Source organism: Pseudorasbora parva, chromosome 9 (genome assembly GCF_024679245.1).
Source record: "Pseudorasbora parva isolate DD20220531a chromosome 9, ASM2467924v1, whole genome shotgun sequence".
Taxonomy (NCBI): Eukaryota; Metazoa; Chordata; class Actinopteri; order Cypriniformes; family Gobionidae; genus Pseudorasbora; species Pseudorasbora parva.
In genome coordinates this window covers 9,493,093-9,516,786 of record NC_090180.1, presented here as the reverse complement: position 1 = coordinate 9,516,786, position 23,694 = coordinate 9,493,093, and the positions used below count along the sequence as shown (strand labels likewise).

At 39.1% G+C, this 23,694-nt stretch overlaps 2 protein-coding genes across 5 annotated transcripts in view; both read left to right on the top strand.

Moving 5' to 3' along the window:
- The window catches only part of mast3a (microtubule associated serine/threonine kinase 3a), a 39,643-nt gene extending 24,801 nt beyond the window's left edge, over nucleotides 1-14,842 (top strand). For both annotated transcript variants that reach the window (XM_067453766.1, XM_067453765.1), the window contains 15 exons: nucleotides 491-699; nucleotides 810-948; nucleotides 1,038-1,170; nucleotides 2,768-2,933; nucleotides 3,174-3,275; nucleotides 3,698-3,820; nucleotides 3,910-4,013; nucleotides 4,135-4,310; nucleotides 7,315-7,433; nucleotides 7,558-7,758; nucleotides 8,040-8,266; nucleotides 10,405-10,527; nucleotides 10,625-10,761; nucleotides 10,869-11,047; nucleotides 12,321-14,842. In XM_067453766.1, coding sequence (XP_067309867.1) covers nucleotides 491-699; nucleotides 810-948; nucleotides 1,038-1,170; nucleotides 2,768-2,933; nucleotides 3,174-3,275; nucleotides 3,698-3,820; nucleotides 3,910-4,013; nucleotides 4,135-4,310; nucleotides 7,315-7,433; nucleotides 7,558-7,758; nucleotides 8,040-8,266; nucleotides 10,405-10,527; nucleotides 10,625-10,761; nucleotides 10,869-11,047; nucleotides 12,321-13,120 — 2,938 coding nt within the window. In that variant the 3' untranslated portion in view covers nucleotides 13,121-14,842. The remainder of the gene's footprint in view (nucleotides 1-490; nucleotides 700-809; nucleotides 949-1,037; nucleotides 1,171-2,767; nucleotides 2,934-3,173; nucleotides 3,276-3,697; nucleotides 3,821-3,909; nucleotides 4,014-4,134; nucleotides 4,311-7,314; nucleotides 7,434-7,557; nucleotides 7,759-8,039; nucleotides 8,267-10,404; nucleotides 10,528-10,624; nucleotides 10,762-10,868; nucleotides 11,048-12,320) is intronic.
- A 633-nt stretch (nucleotides 14,843-15,475) lies between these two features.
- The window catches only part of pik3r2 (phosphoinositide-3-kinase, regulatory subunit 2 (beta)), a 33,188-nt gene continuing 24,969 nt past the window's right edge, over nucleotides 15,476-23,694 (top strand). The window contains exons 1-2 of one of the 3 annotated variants that reach the window (XM_067453769.1): nucleotides 15,476-15,741; nucleotides 22,151-22,854. In XM_067453769.1, coding sequence (XP_067309870.1) covers nucleotides 22,536-22,854 — 319 coding nt within the window. In that variant the 5' untranslated portion in view covers nucleotides 15,476-15,741; nucleotides 22,151-22,535. Of the gene's footprint in view, nucleotides 15,742-20,430; nucleotides 20,846-20,876; nucleotides 21,267-22,150; nucleotides 22,855-23,694 lie in introns of those variants that run through there. The other 2 variants (XM_067453770.1, XM_067453771.1) reach the window with 2 other exon arrangements.

Genomic DNA, 23,694 nt, shown 5'->3' with positions numbered 1-23,694 from the left:
CTTATTGCTATTTTCTTCAAACAAGTAATTGCCTGTTTTATAGTCATAAGAATTTAGGTCACCAGTTGACTAAAGGCTGGAATACACTACACAACTTAGATGGGTTTGCCTATATTTTTGCCATGATTTGCAGTCTGGAGGAGTAAACACCAGTTGCCTAAAGTCAGAGCAAGTCTGCAGATTTCGGGCAGTCTTGTGTATGTCTGATGGGCACAGACTCTCACAGACTCCATCCAGTTGGAGTAGATTAGACGTGTTTGAGCATTTGGATCACATTGTTTTCATTCGTCATGGTCTCAGAGCAAACATTAACAGTTTGTTAATAGTTTAAATTGTGTCCTTTGTCATATAGTTTATGATGCCCATTTTTATCTACCACCATTGCAATGTCAAGAGGTGTCTGATTTTAAATGTGTGGAGATTTTAAAAGCTAGAGGTGTGTTCCCGCGATATCAGTTTGCTTGATCCTGATTTGAGCATTGACTCGCAGGGCTGTGTACCTGGTAAGACACCGTGGGACACGGCAGCGGTTTGCCATGAAGAAGATCAACCGGCAGAACTTGATCCTGAGGAACCAGATCCAGCAAGTGTTTGTGGAGCGAGACATTCTGACGTTTGCAGAGAACCCTTTCGTGGTCAGCATGTTCTGTTCCTTTGAGACAAGACGGCACCTCTGCATGGTCATGGAGTATGTGGAGGGTGAGTCAGAGGAGTGATGCATTGCTTTTCTTAGTCTAATCCTATGACACACACACATGTACTATCTGAGTCTGCAGCTGTTATGTTTTATTATGAAATTATCTTTGCAGGTGGAGACTGTGCAAATTTGCTTAAGAATATGGGTCCCTTGCCGGTGGACATGACCAGAATGTACTTTGCCGAGACAGTTCTAGCACTAGAGTATCTTCATAATTATGGCATCGTGCACAGGGATCTCAAACCTGACAAGTAAGAGCTGCTCTGATGCAATCCTGCAGTTTCGCATGACTCCACATCCTGCGACTATTGCATTCACACTGTTTGTTTCCTGTCTTCAGCCTGCTCATTACATCAATGGGGCACATTAAACTGACTGACTTTGGTTTGTCTAAAATCGGTTTAATGAACATGACCACAAACCTGTATGAAGAGCACATGGAGAAAGACACACGAGAATTCATTGATAAACAGGTCAGTCTACCCATACATGCAGTTTTTAAGTGTTACTAGTTTTAAAGGGATAGTTCACCCAAAAATGAAAATTTAATGTTTATCTACTTAACCCCAGGGCATCCAAGATGTAGGTGTGTTTGTTTCTTCAGCAGAACACAAATGATCACAAAAAGATTTTTAACTCCAACTGTTGCTCGTATGATGCATGTCAATGGGGTGTAAATTCTGTAAGGCCGGAGACACACTGCAAGCGTGGCGTTTCTGCTGCGTGTCAGCCGCGGGGCGGCTGCGCAGGGTTTTCTCTGTCTTTGCACACCAGAAGCGTGTCAGACGCGGCGCTGCTGCTGCTGGGAAGCCCTATACTTTATGTTAAATATAAATATATTGCCTATTGATACAGCAAAGACAACGTCGGCAGTAGCCTATTGACCATACATATATATTGCATTGACGGCAAAATAGGCTACAGAATATTTCGTTCTGTATTGACAGGTTTAATATTTCAAAACGATAATTATGTTGTTTTTTGTTATTACAAGTAGGCCTATATCTGCATTTATGTTAACCTAAAGACTTTCACACATGAAAATGTCATTTATTAATATGTATTTGTGTCAAAATGGCATATGAACTCCATTTCCTATGCTGTTTTGCCTAGAAACGCTTCCAACACGCTCGCGTGTCGCGTGAAAAATAGGCGACTCTTCTATTCGAAGCATGCACGCGTTTTCCGCGCGGCTCGGACCGCGCGTGAGCCGCGCGGCTGACGCAGGCAGTATGCAAGCGCTAACCGGTTAACATGGGAGCCGAAATAAAAACGGACACGCCACGCAGCCGAGACACTCACGGCACGCTTGCAGTGTGTCCCCGGCCTAATAGTCACTATAAGAGTAGAAAACACATAGACATACGAATCCATATTAAACCCTGCAGTTCATGGCGATACACTGATGTCTTAAGACACAAATCGATCGGTTTATATGAGAAACCGAACAGTATTTATATCTCTTTTTTTATTTTTTATTTTTTAACCTCAAATACCCCAGACCTACATGCAGCAATTTATTTTATTTTATTTTTTGCTGCTGCTAAGTCCATAAAGGGAAACAAGATTATTTTGCTTAGCCCACTGGCAGATTATTTTGCTTATTTTAAGCAAGAAACTCTTCATTTTGAGTTATTTTTCCCCCAAACAAGACATTAATTTTTACTTGTCTAGTAAATGTTTCTTAAAGTAATTTGTTTTGAAAATTTTGACTAGAAACAAGACAAAAATACAAAGTAAGAAAAGCATTGTGTGTTCTGTGTTCTGTCGCTCACAAGATGCAACAGTCTTTCATGCTAAGTTAAAATATAAAATGAGATTTACAGGTTATGGCGATGAAGACAATTTTAAGTGAATAATAAACTTAATTATTTTTTTCCACACCAACTATTCAATGGCTTCAGAAGACTTTTAGCATAGCCCATGAGTCATATGGACCACTTTTGAAAATAACCACTCCCTTTTGTTTCATGATAAAGGGTTGCTTAGACATTTTTCTTTTCCAATCTCCTTTTGTGTTTCATGGCAGAAAGAGAGGATGACAACATTTTTCATTTTTCACAACACTAGGTCTGTGGCACTCCAGAGTACATTGCACCAGAGGTGATCCTGAGGCAAGGTTATGGGAAACCTGTGGATTGGTGGGCCATGGGCATTATCCTGTATGAGTTCCTGGTGGGTTGTGTACCGTTCTTTGGAGACACACCAGAGGAACTCTTTGGCCAGGTGGTCAGTGGTAAGGATGAATCCCTAACCCTGAGTATTCAATTATGATTGATATGATTTATTGGACCTATTGGATGATTAAACGAGTGGGAAAATCTCATATTTGCCTACATTGCAGAAGGGCCTTCTCTAGGGATCAGAATATTATAACTTTGGGGTGGCCACTTTTGACTTGGGCCAGTGCGTAATGTAACTTCCTTGTGATCCTCTAGTTCATGTTATGTTTGTGTCTGTATCTGTCACTACATAGATGAAATTGAATGGCCAGAGGGTGACGATGCATTACCTGCTGAGTCTCAAGACCTAATCACAAAACTGCTGAGGCAAAGTCCCTTGGAGCGCTTAGGAACAGGTTGGTGTTTTGCCTGTTTAGCCCTAAAGAATTCCTGTTTATCGGTATTATTTTAATATTGTTTATGCTATTATACTATTTAATATTTTAAATGTGCTTTTAAGTCTTGTTTAATTTACATTTTGGTTATTTTGTTGATTGCTTTTGTAATTTTTATTAGTTGTTTTTAAAAACAAAACAAAATACTGTTTAGCTTTATATTTTTTAGTTTCAGTATTACTTCAACTTATAATTAAATGAAACAAGAAATGTTGCGTTGGCAACTTAATGAAATATATTTAAAAAAAAAGTCTAATATTTGTATTTTATTTGAGCTTTATTAAAAAACATAGTTTTAGTTAACAATAACATCACTGATGTTAATAAAAGCAAAAGCTGACATAATGTAGCCAGCATTGAATCATGTCTGGTATACCCTAAAGGAGGGGCAGCAGAGGTTAAACATCACGTCTTCTTCCATGGTCTGGACTGGAGTGGTCTGCTAAGGCAGAAAGCAGAGTTCATTCCACAGCTTGAAACTGAAGATGACACAAGCTACTTCGACAGTAGGTGGCTCCCTTGCTCTTTTATGACATCTGCTGAATCATAAATATAATGTAGATGCAACTAAACTCTCTGTTCATCTGCTGTCCAGCACGCTCAGACCGTTACCAACACTCTGAGGAGGACGATGAGACAAACGATGATGAATCTTACCAGGAGATCAAGTTCTCTTCCTGCTCGCATCGCTTCAGCAAGGTGAAATGGCTGAATGTGCACAACTTTATCTATTAGTGATGCCTGTCATTAATTTATGGCAGTATGAGACATTTTAAACATTAAGGAGCAGATTATAATTTGTTTTTGTTACGTGAATCAGGTGTACAGTAGCTCCGAGCAGCTGGCTTCTCCCTCTAACTTGAGCCTGTCCTCCTCTGACCGGAGCTGCAGTGAGGAGAAGGAGGACCGGTGGGATGGTCATTCAGTGCTGTCTCCGGTAGAAACCCCCAGACAGCTTACAAGTAGCGACAGGAAGCTGGATGCCCATAGGTGGAGGTGAGAACAAGGCTGTTTATGAAATGGCTTACTAGCACACAACATACTTATCAACTTTTATTCAAGACACATAGGTCCATAAAGACAACACAATACACATAATAATAAAAAATAAAATAAAAATATTTTTAAAAATGAGCACATCAGGAGTCATTTCTAAAACATATACAGACTTCGGGTCCAATATTTCCAAAAGCAAGATGTGTACCTTGTATCACTCTTAGAGACATCAACTATGGACACAATGATGAAATTCTTAGACTCTGTCAGTCTGCACATAAATCTATACATAAAATTTCTTAAAACAGCATTAAAAGTGGGCACATTGTTAGACACAAACATTACACTGGCACTACTCCACCTAGGAATTTTAAGCACAATTCTTAGTGCATCATTATAAGCCACTTGAAGTTTTTTCATTTTCGACTCACTAAAGTTGCACCACAGGTGGGCAGTATACAGTGGAGTGCAATAAGTTTATATACTATTCCTGCAGTACATTGTTTGTATGTTGCAGACATATTGGGAATGCATGGAGTACCTGAATGAGCATGCTATCAGTAGGGAATACTGTAATACTAACAATGTAATAAACTCTACTTCAGGTTAATTTATCACAATGGAATTAGAAGATTAAATAATAACAACTACAAATTTTAATGTACCGTATTTTCCGGACTATAAGTCGCTCCGGAGTATAAGTCGCATCAGTCAAAAAATGCGTCATGACGCGGAAAAAAACATATATAAGTCGCACTGGACTATAAGTCGCATTAGGGCAGAGCTGGAGCCGCGCGCATGCGAGCACGCGAGCACCCGCGCGCGCATGCGAGCACGCGAGCACCCGCGCGCGCATGCGAGCACCTGCTCGCGTGCACTCGCTCGTGCCCGCTTCACTGCATAACCCGAGCAGAAGAAAGAAAGTTTGAAGTGAGTGAGAAACTTGTAAGGGACTGGCGAAAAGCAGAGGTTACTTTAATTGTGATGAAGAAGAAAAAGAAATCTACTTGCGGACTGTAAGCAAGATGGCCAGAGCTGAAGGAACGAGTCCACAGAGGCTTGAACTCTCTGCCGGAAGAGGCTCTGCCGCGCGAGACGAACGCTGTGAGAATCGTCCTCCGCTGCATGTTTTACTACATGCTGTTTGTATTTTGCAGAATACGATTTTCTTTATGGGGGCATTTTGTTTGTGTTCAGTCTTTCTAAGTTGTTGTCTATAAGTAAATATTAGGCTACAGGAGCAGCATAGAGCGCATTCTCGCGGCTATATGTTTATTCTTGTCAGTCAGTATGAATTAAATTTGATATATAAGTCGCACCTGACTATAAGTCGCAGGACCAGCCAAACTATGAAAAAAAGTGCGACTTATAGTCCGGAAAATACGGTATGTTTTTCTCGAAATAATTTTATCAAAAATGCAAAAAAGTTTCAATCAACAAATTGCTGACTGAACTTGAAATGCAACATTTTTTGTTAGTCTAAAATCAAATATAAATATTAGATGAAAAACTAAATAAGAAATTTGACATTTAACAGCTAACTGAAATAAGATTTTTTAACAAATCTAAATTCAAGGTGTCATGAACTGGCTTTTTAAAAAATGTTATACTGTTGTCTGAGGTTAACTAATGACGTTTGTGTGGTTTTTACATTCAAAAACATCATAACTAATAACTAATAGGCTATTTTCTACACTGGTTTTGAGGCTCTCTCCTAAACGCTGGGTTTTGATGGACGTGCCGCACTGAAGACTTGGAAGTAAACGCCCACGGCTAGGATTGGATAAGATTTGCATATTTAATGAGCTTCAGCTTCCCTGTCAGTTCAGTGCACATGAGGGATGGATTGTTTTAAAACCGGCAACCGAATGATTATCTCGACCACAGGGCTCATAAACATCTTTATCAAACAAACACAATTATTTATTTCTCATCCACCCGCAATTGATTGGAATATTATTTTTTTATTACTTGGCTCGCCCGATCGGGGAATATAAGCGTAAACCAAACGGGCACTCATACACTTGCGCGCACCATACAGATCAAGAAAGGAATATTATTTCACTATTTAAGGTTCTGTCTGCCGACGGACAAATGTTTTGGTAGCCCGTCTGGAAAACACATATCCCCGGGACTACTATTACATATAAAAAAGACGTTTTACTCACATAAGTGTGTTGCACCATTTTTTTCGGATCTAATATAGAAAGCACAACATTGTGTCTGCAAATCCACCTGAGACTTGTTTACAAGTGATTCCGCGGTGAAATGAAGCGAACACGTGTAAATCGTCTTCCCCACGTGAGCTGGAACTTCATTATATATAAATAAAGTACAACACATTCATAATATTAGGATCCGAAGGAAGCTTATGCAGCGTCTGTGTTCTTCCACAACCAGGAAAAGCGCAATATCTTCTTCGGCGTGTTTATTGTTGTTGGCTATCGCGAGCCGAACAGCTCCACGAGTCTGTGGGTGGGGCTACTGAATTAGACGTGCTTATTATTCTGTAAAGGCGTGTTCCGCAACACGATGAATCAAGAAGCGGCACACTATCGTTTTCTGAGCCTGGTGTCAATAAAAGCTTTTCTTTGACTAACAAGGAAGTTTTCAGCTCTGAAAATTACAGGATATTCTTGTATTACCATGACCTTTTATATATCAAATACTCAAGGAAAAGTTGATTTCTCAATGTCAAATCCACAGTAACAAAATTACTAAACTAAGATTAAATAAAAAATATTTAAATATAATATAAAATATAAAAGCTCATTTAAAATATTAGTACGAATTATAACCCTGGTGATGATATACTACTATCTGAATTGTCATATGCATTTTTTTTCTTTTTTTTACAAGCAATGAAAATGTGTCCAAAGGGTTTAGTAAATTGCTCCTATTTTTTTAAAAACATATTTCTAGATATTTATTTTATAATCATGCCATGTTTAAAATCCTGTTTAGTCGCTTAAAATCAAAGTTTGTTGTATGTCTTCTCACTCAGTCCAAGGCCGAGAGCATCATCCAGTTCATCTCAGCCTGACAGGGGCAGTAGTCCTCTTATTTTAAACAGCACTCAGAGCCTGGAAGCCATGCCACACTTTGCCTTTCCTGAGGATGAGGGTAACAAATTGTTAATGCATATTTAAATCTAACATTAGGTTAAATTAAAGGGCACCTTGTGAATTGGTCAGTCTGTAAATGCTCCATCTCAATTTTCAGTTTTCTTTTGTGTGTTTCTTTTTAGAAGGTCTTGTCTCAAATCTCCAGCGAATTCGTCTGCGCAGCAATTCCACTGGAACAAGACCTACTAACCGCAGGGACCACAACAAGGGTCCACGTCGCCTCGGGCTCCAGCAGGAAACCCCAGAGAAGCCACGATCACCATTTACATGCAAAGTACCCAAGTCTGCATCCGTGTCTGGCCTTTCCCTCATCGTCACAGCAGGTACAGGGAACATAGAAGTGTTCATGTAGATTCTGTACCATCATGTGATACCATCACATTGAAGGCAACTGAAATTCATGTGACTAAAATAATAAACAAGTGAAGCAGGTGGTTTCAAGAGAACAATGAACAGTTGAGAGGAACAGAGAGCTTATTGACGAAGATGAAAGCGAAACATTACTTGACATAAATAAATTGTGTGTTAGATATTTAGTACAATAATGTGGATATTGCTGATATCATGAGGCGTTTCATTTATATATGATCCTTTATCTGCATAGATGACATCCCTGGTGGACTCCAGACAAGCCCCATGTCTTCACACTCCCTCTCATCTAACCCCTCATCTCGGGACTCTTCTCCCAACCGTGACCTCTCTCTCAGCGCAAGCAGTCTTCGTCCTCCTGTGGTCATCCACAGCTCAGGGAGGAAGTACGGCTTTGCGCTCCGTGCCATTCGGGTCTACATGGGTGATACAGATGTCTACTCAGTGCACCACATGGTCTGGGTGGGTATTATGAATGCAGTGGGAATCATTCCATTTTATTCCATGAAAAACTGGTGATGCACTAAATTGTGGCAACCAAAAATATTAGACTGCAAATTAATTTTTAATTTCGGTTAAAACTATTTGGGAGGGCCAAAATCATTGACCAAAACTGTTTAATCAGTGCTTCTCAAATGCCTCGTTTGCTGTGACAATGTCTATTTTGTCCACACAACGTAGATAACCTACAACGATTAAAAATGAGCTGTTTGGATGGTAGAGCTGAGTTAACGATATCAATTGGCCTTTTTTAATCTTCATTTTGTAGTGCCTACCTTCCATGCAGTAATCACAGTAAATATGGTTTTGATGCTCTTTAATGTGGCGTGATGGATCGCTGTATCTCTGTTCAATCGACATGTGAACTGCTGATCTTCTCTTCTTTTCAACTAGTTGTAGCGCAAAATAAATAAAAATAAACATTCGAATAAAATAAAACAACTTGTAAACAATGTGACAATTTTAGTTTAGAGTTTAATGTAATTCCATAAAGTCATTCAATGTCCGTAAGCTTGTTGGTTAACTAAAAATAACTTTAAAAAGTTATATTTAGCATTTTGTTAAATATACACACCAATATTACATATTCATTATATTTTTATTTGACCAGGCATATTTTATTATTTAAAGGGCAACTATTATGCCCTTTTATGAGTGTCTCTGAAGTTTCATATCAAAAATACTAACAGATAATTTAATATACCATTTTGTAAATGCTAATTTGTGTCTCCTTTAAATATGACGTCACTCATAGGATTTTGATGAGCAGTTTTGAAGCGTAAAGTAGAGTCGAGTTGGCCGTTGCCATTTTGGCAGCACGTCATCATGCGTCACGCCTGAATAACAGAAAATGGGCAAAGCTGCGGGACCTGGGCGGAGCTGAGGTGCCGCGATAACTAACAGACAGCGGATAAATGGCTATCCACCTGTCACTCAAAATGGCCACGCCCTTAAATATGCGGTACTTTAAGGCTTTATATAATGTAAACGAATGAGTTAAAAACGTATCCCACCACAGTAGCAGAAAAAGTGTTTTGCAATACAATTTGAACACAATAAGCTCAACGTAAAGTCCAGGCCTGGTCCTCTCTCGTCTTCCACTGTCTTTGCTCCTCCCTTTATACTCCCGTCACTCCGCCATGGTGAGACAAGACCGGTGTGTCGCGCAGCTGCCGTTCATTACCACTCGCCACCGGCCCGCTCTCACGGTCCCTCGCCTCGCTGCTTGCCACACGTATTTTTTATGTAAATACATAGTAGTCAAGCACACCTAATATAAAGTGTGACCAAAATTAATTTAAAAATTAAATCACTTTGGTGCATCACTGGGTGTGTTTACATGCACACCAGTAAGCTGATAACTCCAAAAAATCAGCTTATTGAAATAACCAGTTTTACATGCAAACCAGTAAACTGACAACGCAAGTAAACCACGTTTACATGACTTTATTTATAAACCGGGATATTCCTTGTAGTGACGTCAGAAATAATAACGTCCGTATATCTGACTGAGTTTTTCAAATGTTACGTCAGTTGTGATGTTAAATAAAGCGTGCGCTGTGTCAGTGGGAGATTTACGGCTCATATTATCCCTTATGCAGTTATGCAGCGTTTTGACTGAACCTCTTCTACTTCTGCTGCATGAGAAAAGAGAACACCTCTTTACAATTTTCTGGGTCTTAAACGAGTCTGCGTTTGTGATATATGTCCTTATTTCATGCAAAACGCTAGCTCGCTCTGTCTGGATGCATTTAAATCTGCTCTAAGTTTGCGTTTTTGTCACCTATCACACATGCGCACTTCAATAAGCCGACAGAAAGCAGGTTAATGCGTTTACATGCAGCGCGAAATCGAGGTAAGAGGAAGAAAACTACCTGTCCCGCCCGGTTTATGCTTACGCCGTTTATGACATTACTCCGATAAAAGAAAACGGGTTACCGCGTTTACATGACCATGTTCATTGTCGGCTTATTAGGCATAATCGGCTTAAGAGTATGCATGTAAATGCACCCACTGTGGTTAACCATTGAACCCAGTGTATAAAGATTTTATTGGTTTGACCCATTTAAATGTACTTTTATATGTGACCGTTTATCTAGAGCGTTGAAGATGGCAGCCCTGCTCACGAGGCTGGACTGAGGGCTGGTGACCTCATCACTCATGTAAATGGGGAGTGTATCCAGGGTCTGGTGCACACAGAAGTTGTGGAGCTTCTGCTGAAGGTGAGATTCTTAAATAGATCTGGAATTGAAGGCGGCCCGTGTGCTTTTGAAAAAAGGATGGGAATAGATTCTTGAGTTCTTGATTTTCTCCTTGTAGAGTGGCAGTAAAGTGACTCTGCAGACGACTCCTCTTGAAAATACGTCCATTAAAATTGGTCCCGCAAGAAAGACCAGCTCAAAGGGGAAAATGGCACGACGCAGTAAAAAGAGCAAAAGGAAAGATGGTCAAGACAGGTTGGAAAGATGTTTTGTACTGTCTTCTGGAACATTTTAAACCTGTTACAACCCATTGGAACCTAAAATGAAATTCAAGCCCAGCTTTTATATCATAACTTTTCTAGCAAACGGCGTAACCTTTTGAAGAAGCTGCCCAAACACAGTCCAGGGATTCAGAACAGTCGCAGTTTCTCTGCGGGGTTTCAGCATTCTCCTAACGAGAGCCTGTCTGACTCTCCAACTCCGAGCCTGTCTCCTGGGCCCAACACCCCGTGCAGAAGCCCAGCTCCGGACCTGTCATGTGGTATGACTCAGCCTGTCTCTCACTGTCAGACACAGCTTTTATATGCTACGGCTTGTAATTAGTTACGCCTCATTCAAGGAATCAAGTTCTTGAAAAAATTAGTTTGGCATGATTTTTTTTATTTCTTGAGAGAAATGTTTAACAAACAAACGGCTTCACTGCTCGTTAATATTTAAAAAACTTTTGTCTGCTCACTGATATCATAGAGAGCACCCCTGCAGACCCTCATGACTGTGACTAAGTCTATAAGACACTTCAAATATAAAATAATAGGACCCACTTTATATTAGGTGGCCTTTACAACTATGAAGTAACATTTTAAGTAATCATTTGATGCAATGCACTTATTGTGTACATACATGTTTTTACATTGTACATTTAAAAAAATACCTGCATGTAATTACGTCTGTAATTAATTTCTGCAGTAACATTTGTAATTACATAGTTGGCACTTCCCTTACACCTAACCCTACCCTTAAACTGACCCATATCACCACACCTGTCCCTAACTCTACCCGTATCCCACCTCAATATCAGCAAAGGTGTTTTGCAATACAATTTTAACACCGTAAGCACATTGTACTTATTTTTTATCATAGTACTTAAGGCCACCTAATATAAAGTGAGACCTAATAATTTAACCTTCATTATGATAAGGCAAGGTTAATTCAGGTTGTAAAATGTCATGTGGTGTGCCCAAAACATATACAAAAATTGATATTTGTTCAAAAAATACTTTTTACCCTGAAAATCTATTTTTAAACAGTTTTGTACTGTTTAAGAAAGAAATGAATGCTTTTCTTCAGCAAGGACACTTAATTGATTAAAGGTGACTATACAGACATTTATATTATTTTCTAATAATAATAATATGAAGAAGAAATGTTTCTTGGACTAAATCAGCTAAATGATTTCTGAAAGATCATGTGATACTGAAGCCTGGTGTAATGAGTGCTGAAAATTCCACTTTGCCGTCCCTGAAATAAATTACATTTTAAAATATTTTGAAAGAAATAATCAAATAGTTTTCAAATAAATGCAGCCTTGGTCGGCATTAGAGACCAAACGGACTCTACAGACCCCAAACTTTTGAAAGATAGTGCAGGCTATATTTAAAATGTATTAGGTTTTTCCACTGCTGGAAAGTTTATTGGTGGAGCATTAGAGCACCAAACTGTAAATTGTCTTTACATTCATCTACTGATGAATAAAAATGAAAGAAGTTTTTCAAGTGTTATGTGATTGATTGGCATTGCTTGTACTCTCTCCACAGATTCAAACTCTCCACAGAGTTCCTCACCCTGCTCAAGCTCTCCAAATTCACCCATCCCTCAAAGTCGACCAAGTTCTCTTCACGTTTTGGGATCCAAGATTGGCCTTCGCTATAGCAAAGCAGGCCGCTGCAAGTCCAGCAACAGTATTCCCCCCTCTCCCCTCGCCTGCAATCCCTCCTCACAGCCTCTGTCTCCGCAGTGTTCTCCCTCTTCCCTCGCTGGAGTTCCTAAAAGCCTCCACTCTTTTCATAATAAAATGATGTCCCCGCCGACCATCGTGAGACAAACGGTGTGTCCCCGCAGTGCAGAATCACCCCGTTCGCCACTGCTGAAAAGGGTTCAGTCATCTGAGAGGCTTTCCGGTGCCCAACATGGAGACAAAAAGGCCTTCTCCACTCGAAGACACACTGTGGAGCTTTCTCAGTATGAGGCTGAGGGGCTTGAGTCACAAGCTAGTGACATTGCCTCAGGTTTTGTGTGTGTTGGTGACCATGCCAGACAAGGGTTGTACCTGGCTGGTCAACGAGTGAGGGACTCCGGCGGTGGGGTTATGAGGAAGCTAAACTTGTCTGAAAGACGAGATTCATTTAAAAAGCAGGAAGCCGTTCAAGAGGTCAGCTTTGATGACTCTGATGACAAGGAGGTCGCGACATCTACACCAGTGCCATCGCATCCACGTTTCAAAGTGGCATGGATCAGCTCAACGCAGGCTGGGGGAAGCTCCGAGGCTTCAGAGAGGAAGACAGATGAGCTTGGATCCAAGCTAAAAGAACAGAAGAAACAAGAGGATGGGTGTTAGCCTTAGATATGTCCAGAAAACTGTGAGACTCAGATGTACGGGTGCTTCCATGATCATTTGAAACATACTCAGAGACAAGACAGGGGTTCAAATCTTTGTTTAGTATCATTTATTCATAAGTTAGAAGTCATTCACCTGTCAAACTGTTGAAAGCGATAGTTCCCCCAAAATGTTTTATTCTGTCATCATTTAATTGCCCTCATGTTGTTCCAAGCCTGTATGATTTCCTGTTTTGTAAAATTGTCCCAATGTTGTTTTGGACCCCACTGACCTCCAAAAATTGTTGAAACTTTCTTGAAACAATATTTGTGTTCTACTGAAGAAAGTCATACAGGTTTGGGACGCCATGAGGGTGAGTAAATGACAGAATATTTTTTAAGTGGACTATCCCGTAAAATGAGTTTTAATAGGTAGCACAGTGTAGATTTTGAATGATTTTATTTATTACATTTTCTTTTATACGAGACAGGTCATACAGTTGGATCGCTTTCTGAGAATTTGCACATGTGGTCCTGCTGAGGTTCAATTACTTGGTTTTTCATTCTAACGTCTCAATAATTGGTCAACAAAATATTGTAATATGTTGACTGCCATTTTATCAAACATGGATGCACAAGAAATAAATCTTGTGTTCTGTCAGTCATATTCCAGCACCTAAATAATGAATTTTAAGAAGCCATTCAGCCATGTTGGCATTTTAGTGTATCATGTTTACATGAGCATACTTGTATTCTTTACTTGGAAAGAACAAATTTAAACAAAATATGTGTTCCACTGAAGAAAGTCGTACAGCTTTGGGACTCCATTTGGTGTCCCTGAAAATGAATACTAATTTGGTTATAACTTTTTATTTACAATATTTTTGATCCGGTATGTGGTGTAGCAGTGTTGTACAACTGAAATCCTTTGACCCATGTAACCTTTAACAAATAGTGGTTTTCTGTCTCAGTGTTTTGTAGTCTGACTTGTAGAAATTTCTTTTTTCTTGAATTCACACTACAGCAATATGGCTTTGTTTTTGTGACTCCCCTATATAAATGCCATGGTTTTAATCTGCCTGATGATCAGCCTTCTGCAGTGTTGTCATCTGCTTGTTTGCTTGGAAAGAAATGGCAGAAATCCTTCAGTTACTTGTAACATGAGCTTTCTGTGTAATGGTTTGCATAAACTGGATTGCTTCCTGATTCTTCAATCAGAACTATACAGACAGAAGACGAAATTCAGATACTTGTGAATTATAACTTGCACTCCCAGTCTGACTTGTCTGTCTTTCTGTACTTCTGTATCAGATTAATGTGGCACTATTTCCTCGAGTTCACACACTTTTGTATGGTACTGTTTTTTTAAGTATAAGTTCTGTGTGGTCTTTTTTGTTATTTACACAGCCTGATTTAAGGGACTCAAAAAGATCCGACCTAGACTAAACTAAATCCACTCACCCTCAACTGCATTTGTAAAGTTTGAATTTAACAGCGATTAAATATGTACATAATTGCTGAAAATCATATTGTTTTTCCTTTTGTGACTGTAAATGGGTTTTATACTAAAGCGCCTAGTGGCTTGTGGTATATGGCTTCATGACTGATCAAAAATGTATTTATTTTTAAACTTCACCTTATTTTTATTTATTATATTTTTAAAGAAGTTCTGGACTTTGGAATGAGGAACACATTCGCTATTAACTATGACTTTTGCCTCATTAAACTCATAATTTACTGCTTATTAATAGTAAGGTAGTTTTTGTAGCATTTTTTAGGTATTGGGTAGGATTAAGGGATAATAAGGTCGTGCAGAATAAGGCATTTTGTGCTTTATAAGTACTAAAATGAAGCACGTTTTTGAGAAATATTACAATTTAAGTAACATATATATATATATATATATATATATATATATATATATATACATGTGTGTATATATACATGTGTGTATATATATATATATACACACACACACACACACACACACACATATATATATATATATATATATATATATATATATATATATATATATAAAATTTTCAGGATTATTTGACGAATAGACTTAAAAGAACAATTAAATGCTTTTTTTTTTTTTTTTTTACTTTTAGTCAATTTAATGCGTCCTTGATCAATAAAATGATTTAGTTACTGTCCCCAAACTTTTGAATGTTTGAATACATCTTGCGTATTGAGAGTTATATATAATGTCTCAGCATCACTTGGCCTTTTCGAATAGCGTAATTTTTCATGTTTTTATCACTAGTAGATCTACTTTTTTTATGAACGGGTTTTTACACTACCTTGCCTAACCACAGCAGGATGGCGCAAGAATGAGGAATGCTACATGTGTTAACCGAGATTTTCTCTCTCGGACGTTTTCGGGTAATTCCGCTATTTTCCGTCGCGCTTTCATTAGTTCTCACGCAGTCCTGCCCCGCTTCGTGCAGTGCTGGAAAATGGCAGTTCGGCAAGTTGAAAAGATTCGTGCGGAATGAAAAGGAAAATGATATCAATCCTGTACTCTGCTGAGGGAGCGGATGGAAGTTAAAAACGTTAGTCCAGCCGAGTGCTAAGATCGCACATTAACTCGCACGCGCGAAGGAAAACCTCCAGAGGCTTTGCAACGACTTGCCACGGGTAAGTTTTCCCAAGTTTTGCACATTGCGTTACTGTAGTCTACTAAACTGGACGGCTAGCTAGCAGTTTCCAAATGTGGGAAAATGGTGGAAAAGACACGAAGTGTGCTTCTATAGCGTGTCTTTCGTACGATAATTTAACCTTTTATTTCTTTGCACAATTTCGGAAAAGCCGTTTGCTAAAATCTCTGATTTAGTGGGAGACAGAAATGTGCAAACCGATATGCGTTAGGTTTGCATGATGCACAAGCATGTTCGCCTTGTCTGATCAAGGCAGCGGATACAGAGTTAACAGCCTGCAAGAGCTTCAGCGCGTGACAATGACTGAGCCTTCATAGCAGTTTCTGAAGTATTTATGCCACAAACCGAACTTTTGTATAAAATTTAGACGGTTCTGAATTTGAAGCGTCCATTTTTTAGACACTGCTTATATTCGACGCCATATCTTCCACGATGTACAGTACAGCAGTTAGCTCTAGCTAATGTTAGTAGTGTTTCTTTTTTTTTTTTTTATAAACACGGGGATTTTTCACAGATCGTCTCAGAGCGACTTTCTCTCAGGATTGTGCCAAGAGTTAGAAATAAAAACCCGTAATGGAGCTGCAGCCGGGAGGATATGGATTGGAGGCTGTGCGTCGCGTCACACGATTCTGGCCACGATTTGGCCGTCTGAGACAAATTTTGGAAATCCTAACCCGCCCTAGGCTAAAATCTGTAGTCTTTGATAGCTAGCTCGACATGTTTACAGATTAACCATTGCAAAAAAATTGGCCTTCAAAGAAATTCAGGGAATGTCAGAAGTTTTGGTGCACAGTCGAGCAGTGTAGTTTCTTCTACAAAAAATCAAATACTGCAGAAACTGATGGCGCAAATATTGTGACAACACCATCCACCTTTTGCTCCACACACACACACACACACACCTTTTTCTTTTTTTAATACATGAAAAAAATGTATGCTAGAGACTGTTATTCTTTGCTAGTAGGGATGTGACGCGAGAAAACGCTCCCACCAGTTAATCGACGTGTGACAACTCTGGTAATACTGGTATTACTAGGTAATTACATCACTGGGTTCGGGACGTTGGAGTTTTACCTCTTTTGCACCTCGCTTTTGAGCGTGAAGCTCAACTTCCATAGGAATTCACTGAAAATGCTTGCTCTGCTCCACACCGCTATGGATGCCCACAGGGCCAGCAATTGCTTGCAGGTTCCATTAGCATTGGGTTTAAATAACCCAATGCAAAAAAAATATAGCCAAATTCTTTCACTTTTTTCGCTTTTACATTTCACTTTGAAACCAAATCTTCCCCCATCGTCTTGTCAGTCAGCTAGTAACTCTCATCTCGTGATAAATGACATCTGACTCCTGCTGCTGATCTGTGCTGCAACTCTTGTTTGGCTCACGCTGCATTTAGCAGACACGGTCAGTTTTTAACTGCGAAATGCAGTCATTCAGAAGGAATTCACACAATCTGGAATTTTGGCAAGGCTAAACCTTGTTTGTGAAAATTTGAACACACACATAGCAAGTGTGTAAGTGATGCTTCATGCGTTGCTACACTATTGATAATGGACAATGGACCAATCACAAATTACAACAATGCTCGCATTAATTTTTGAGTGCAACACAAGCATGGATAGAACCAAGCCCCACCATTTGTTTTGTTCTTTTTCAATAATCTTTTTCACTCAGATAAACATCACACCTAGCCTACGTTGCTACTTTTGTTTCATTGTGACATTAGGGGTGCACCGATACCATTGTTTCAGAACCGATCCGATATTAACATTTCCGGGTATCTGACGATACCGATACTAAACCGATACCAATCCGATACCAATGCAGTTTTGTTTAAAAATTCTATGTAGAATTTCTAAACCTTAGTGTGTTGAATTGATAATCACTATTTTGTGAGTTAAACACAATCAACTAAATACAGACAACTTCATTATAAAGAAAAGCTAAAAAATAAAAAATCAATCACAATCTATGACAGAAAATACTACTATAGATGGTGAATAAATTAGATTAGTGAATAATTCAGCAGCATAAGTTACAAAATCACGAGTGCACAATAATTGTACAAAATCTAAACATTTAGTGGGGGGGGGGGATAAAGGAAACCACAAAAGTGAATAAGTGTAGCTGTAAATCTGGCAAAATGTTACACAAAATACAATCATGAAAAACAAGTAAATATATTTATAGAAATAGGCCTATACTAAATTACATTTATTTTAAATGTATAGCGCATCTTTTTAATGAGGCAGCAACATATTATAGATAGGGCAGAACAAGGGATTATTAAGGCTTAAAAAAGCTATTAATAAGACTTTCATAGCGCAAAATAGGGCTGTGCAATATATCAAAATATCGCTAATGTACATATCGCAAATCGCAATATGCATATCACAACGGCACACAATATCTGAATGATTTTAATCGATTACTTCAACATTGTGAAAAGTGTACTGGGCACAACTGTTACTTACGGGACTTGCCTGATGTTAAAAAGAGTTATTAAAACAACTCGTTGCAGGTTATGCTTTAAGTGGAGGATATCAGTTGGGTGGGCGTATCAATAGTATCCGTGCATTAGCTCCTAATTTGAGTGACCGACTGCTAATACAGTAAACCTGCCGCTGTCTGTCAAACAAAAGGAAAACACCCTGCGCTCTCGGCTGAATAACTTTTGTTGCTTTATTATGTATCAGTGTATATTTAATTCATGTGAAGATTACTGTTTTTAGTTTTAATAACGAAGATGAATTAAAATAACAAAAATAATCATCCACCCCTAGTTTAGGACTCTTTGTTTACCTGGATGTTCTTGACGTTGAGTTTTAGGTTGATATAACTATATATTACCAAGTCAAGCAAGAGTTTTTGGTATTTAAATGTTTGCATTACATTTTTTGATTGTTTAGATTGATCTTCAAATTATATTGTCCGATTTATGACAAACATTTTTACTAAAACACTGCTGGTCACTTTCAGAAGTTGTAGTGATGCTTTCTTTTCCGAGAGAGAATGTGAAACGCATAAATGATACCATTCTCAGTTTTTAAATACTTTAAAAAAATTTTTTTTAAATAGATTTTACCAACTAATAGCAATATCGTAACGCATTAAGAAGATATCGCATAATGCATTTTTTCTTCAATATTGCACAGCTCTAGCGCAAAAGCATTATAATAGAGTGGCACAAAGCGTGTATGCACATCCCGTGCGCAGGATGATGCGCTTGAAGCAACACGGAGGCACTAATTCTAAACCGTAAGTAAAATGCTCACGGCAACAATGTCATTCATTCACGGCTGCACAGTGCGCACCATTGTAATGTAACGGTGAGGGAACATTTTTTTATCCCTAATGGGTAAAATGGGTGATACATTTCAATTCTATAATTCCATTTTCCACAATGTCAAACGAACGCAGCTTAACCCAAAATGCAAGCTTAGGCATGCGCTTCTTCCATAAGCTCATGTAGTTGTGTGTTCTAGACAGAGAATACTCATTTGCAGGAAACACTTAGGCTAAAAAGATGCAAATATAAGTAAATGTAATTAACTTACAGTATATTTGCTTATATAAAAAAATTATATTAAATCATGAAACTATCATGAAAATGATAGATGCAAACATCTTAATACTTGATGTCAGTACAACAATAAGTGTGAGGTATCAATATTTTTTCCTTAACACTTCTCTCATTTGTCCCAAGCTTACACAATTGGTTGAGCCAATTTTACTGCGTCGGGCTGGCCAGGATGCTCACACAAACAGAGTAATGTTTTGAAAGCACCATAGTGTTTACACTTTTCATAGGAAGCTTACTTCAAGTTGACTGCACATTAACTTGAGAAAGTATTGTAAAATAAAGGCACGCTTCACCTTTAATTAGCAGCATTGTCCTTATTTGACCCATTGCATTGCATGCGAAATTCCCAGAGAGTGTGTTCTGCATGCCGTTCCTTCAGTCCTGCGCTCTCCAAGCTTTAAAAGGACATATTGTTTGGAGAACACTCTGTCACCAGACTCATTGGCATTAGTCAAGGTACTTCGGCCAATGAAACGAAAGGAAAAAATATAGCATAAGCAGGCAATCTCATCGGTTTCCTTCTCGACACACATTTGCAAAATACTGTGACTGTCCTAATTTCTATATCTTACACGCACGCGTCCCATGGATAGATTAAACTCCTACCTCGGTAGCCTGAGGCTGAAGACATGCACAGCACAATAGAGAATCCTGTTCCTGTTTTCTCATTTGAGCTCCCAACAGAATCCAGCCCTCTGCGTTTTCCTTGCGTTTTAAAAATCCGACTGAGCCTAATAATAGTCCTGATTAGACAACCCTCATTCAACACATTTTTTTATTTTTTTTACATTTTGCATGGCTTTTCTCTCATTCAAAATACTCCAAAGCTTGTCATACAGGCTTAAACATACTCCTATAAATGGCAAGAAAGTTATCCACTGCAGAAAAGGAGTACAGTTTAAGAGTTTCTGGGTTTGATCACTGCCTAGATACATTTTCTAATATTAGAACGTTTGCTTGATTTGCCCCAGCTTCTCTGGTGATTCTGGAGCACATGGCCATATGCTGCCCAATAGGAATCCAGGATTACCTTTTCCCTTCTGTAGCAACAGTGAGTTCCCTGGCTCAATTCATTAATTATTTTGTGCTCTGCCTTGGTCACAGTGTTTTGCAAACTGCTCTTCTCTGACTGAATAAAGGGGAGGGAAGGATGCGTACGGATCAGTCAGCAGCCGTCCTGCCGTTGAAGCCGTGCGCTTGACTGAAAAGATGAAGATTTCTCTCAGCAGAACTTTTAGTTTCAGAACTCGGACTCAGAATGGACCTTTTCTCTTTTCCTGAATGAACTTCTTCCTAGAGCAGCAGTAGCATTACACAAAGTACATTAGTTTAATGATGAAAAGGCGGAAAGGGGGATGACGTATTTCGGAGGGGGTGTTTCGGTGGTGTGAGGATTGCGGGCTGTGGTTGGGTATGTCAGTGCCACGTGTCTGCGCTTGCACCTCTCTTTTCTACACAGAGGATGTCGGACTGAGACCTTAGTGCGCCTGGTCAAAGTGGGGTGAGTGTTGCCCTGTGATGCCTGCGAACACTTTGACGTTGTTTAATCGATTGCAATCCTTTCACAGGTCTGGCAAACCTTTAATGTGGCTCTTTCTTCGTTTATGAGCATAAACCCCTGGTTCAAAGGTGCGCATGCGCATGAAAAAATATGTTTTGCTGTTCTGTCAAATAAGTGATGCATATTGCAAAAAAGCTTAAACAAATCAACTATGCACTGTAATCCTCGGATTCCTAGACAAGTACGGACTTCATATTGGATGAATTTGAAACTTGTGTGACCGGCATTTGCTATTTCCACTAACACCATCCCTCAGCTGTGACGAATTCTTGACAGACATTTTTCTGAAATTAAAACATTTGGTTACATGCTGTGCTGTGAAATTATGGGTGCTGATATTTCTAGCTTTCATTTGTTCAAGGTAAGTAGAGTCACTTGTTTCTCGGTTTAGTTTGCTTTTAGATTATGGTGGTCAAAAATGAATCCGGTCTAACAGAATGGCTTGCTGTGTCTGTCGTATGACGCATGTATGAGGTGCATCATGGTTAGTGAATTTATACTGTATGCACTTTAAAAGTTGGATCAAAGTCAATTGTTATAACAAAATGTAAACGCTTTAGTTCAACCAGTCTGTTTTTGTGAAGTCTGACTAACAGACCAAGATAATGCAATTAGAGCATGTATAATCGGACTACAGTTGGCCTCGGTGTTGTGCACTTTCTCTGAAAGACCGAAGGGACGCACAAAGTGTATTAAATCTTTATAATATATCATTACGCATTCTGTCATGTATAGTCGTGATCAAAAATGATGTTCGCACGGCGTATTTGTTTTAATGGCCCAACTAGTTTAAATTAAACATTAAAATATGAGGAAAATATTTTGTATATATTTTTTAAATATGAGGGTAGAAGACAAAATGCTAAACTTGGTTATGATATAATCTGAAAAAGTTATTTGGCCAAAAACTACAGCTACAAATTTATTTTATCACGCAAAAAATGCAAAAAATCACAGCTTTTTCCATTACTCCAAGCACAATTACACGTTTAGAATTATATGTTTAGAAAATGAACAAATTCTTAATAATATTTGAATATAGGTTGAAGATGTACATTTTCCTAGGTCGGACATCACTTTTGGCCACTAGTGTATACAAAAGCTTATGGTAGCTGGTTTATAACTGTGCATGTAAACACACCTATTACGTTGTCCTGTACATATTTAGTTATTATTCTTTTAGAAAGAAAGCCTCTGTGTGAGTATTTTGCTCTTAATATACTTCTGTCTTTTTTTTTCTTACAGTCATCACGTTACACTGGGAGGAACACATCTTGAAAGGGAATGTTGAGCAACCTGCTATAAGACGACACCAGCTGATTTGGTGAAAGAAATCTGTAAAGAACTTTATTCTTAATTTTTCTTCCGGTGCCTGAATGAGCATGCTGCATTCCCTCTGTTCCATCATTTGGTTGAACCGTGGGTTCAAGTTGAGAAAAGTGGCCTGTTCGGCCAACACCGGCCAGGCCTAAGCCGTTCCTACCGCGCATGCCTGCTTATGAGCACGGGTCAGTAGTGCTTAGATTTCAACTAAACGTCCCACGGTACGACATCATTCGCACCCTCGCAAAGTTTCATCCCCAGTCCGACACTCTTCTGTCTGGGGTGATTGTCATTTCATACTCTGAAAATGGCTGCCGATGGCTTCCAGTACAGGTCTCTGTACACCTACTGTAAGGACTGGGAGGATGACATTGACCTTGAGCCCGGCGATATCCTAACGGTCGACAAAGCGTCTCTGCTGTCACTGGGCATGAAAGAGGGGGATGAGCAGCACCCGGAATGCATCGGCTGGATCTTGGGGTTAAACGAGCGAACCAAACAGAGAGGAGACTTTCCGGGGACGTACGTGCAGTATGTGAGACCTGTGAAAATGTCAATGCCGTCCTGCCAGCCTCGTTCTCAGAGGCCGCTTCCTGCTGTTCCCAGACCTGAGCCAACCTTGCAGGGTAAGACTGGCTGCTTTTTGTTTATTGGCTTTTACTCTGTTGACCAATGACTAACCTGCTTAATGTGTGCTAAAGAGCGGTCAAAACCTGTTTTGTTTTGGGAACTGACTGATATGCTTGTTAAAACCAACCTCAGATCTCTCATAATAAATATTTGCACTTTTTTGTTGAAGGAAAATGTGGATTTGCTTTTGACAGCAGGCTTCTTCTACCACAAAATTAGTTTGGTATTGAATCATAAAAGATTTAGCTTTTTTGTTTCTATTTATCTATTCTCTAGTTGTAAAGTAAGTCTCTGATGTCTCCTGTGTGTGTGTGTGTGTGTGTGTGTGTGTGTGTGTGTGTGTGTGTGTGTGTGTGTGTGTGTGTGTGTGTGTGTGTGTGTGTGTGTGTGTGTGTGTGTGTGTGTGTGTGTGTGTGTGTGTGTGTGTGTGTGTGTGTGTGTGAGAGAGAGAGAGAGAGACGTTTTAGCGCAAAATACCCCAAAGATAAAACATTTTTTTATAGCATGTTAATATTGTCACTTTGAGGGTGAGCAAAAGCGTGCCATTTTTGTGTGTCCCTTTATATGTAAATGAGCTAGTGCTTACGGGGGCGGAGCTTCAAGAACTCCAGTTAGCAGCTGTGATAAACTCATGCAGACAGGCAATGAATCTGTTCACCCTTTTATGTTTATGAGTTGGACAATGGTGGCGAGACTCAAGTAGAAGTGACAACATGTAGAATGCAACAAGATGTTCCTGAATAGTTAGTTGATAAATTTATGTATCTAAAGTGGAGTTATCTTCAAGTCATTGATTAGCATATTCTGTCATGATAATCTTAACCCCTTTCTTTTGT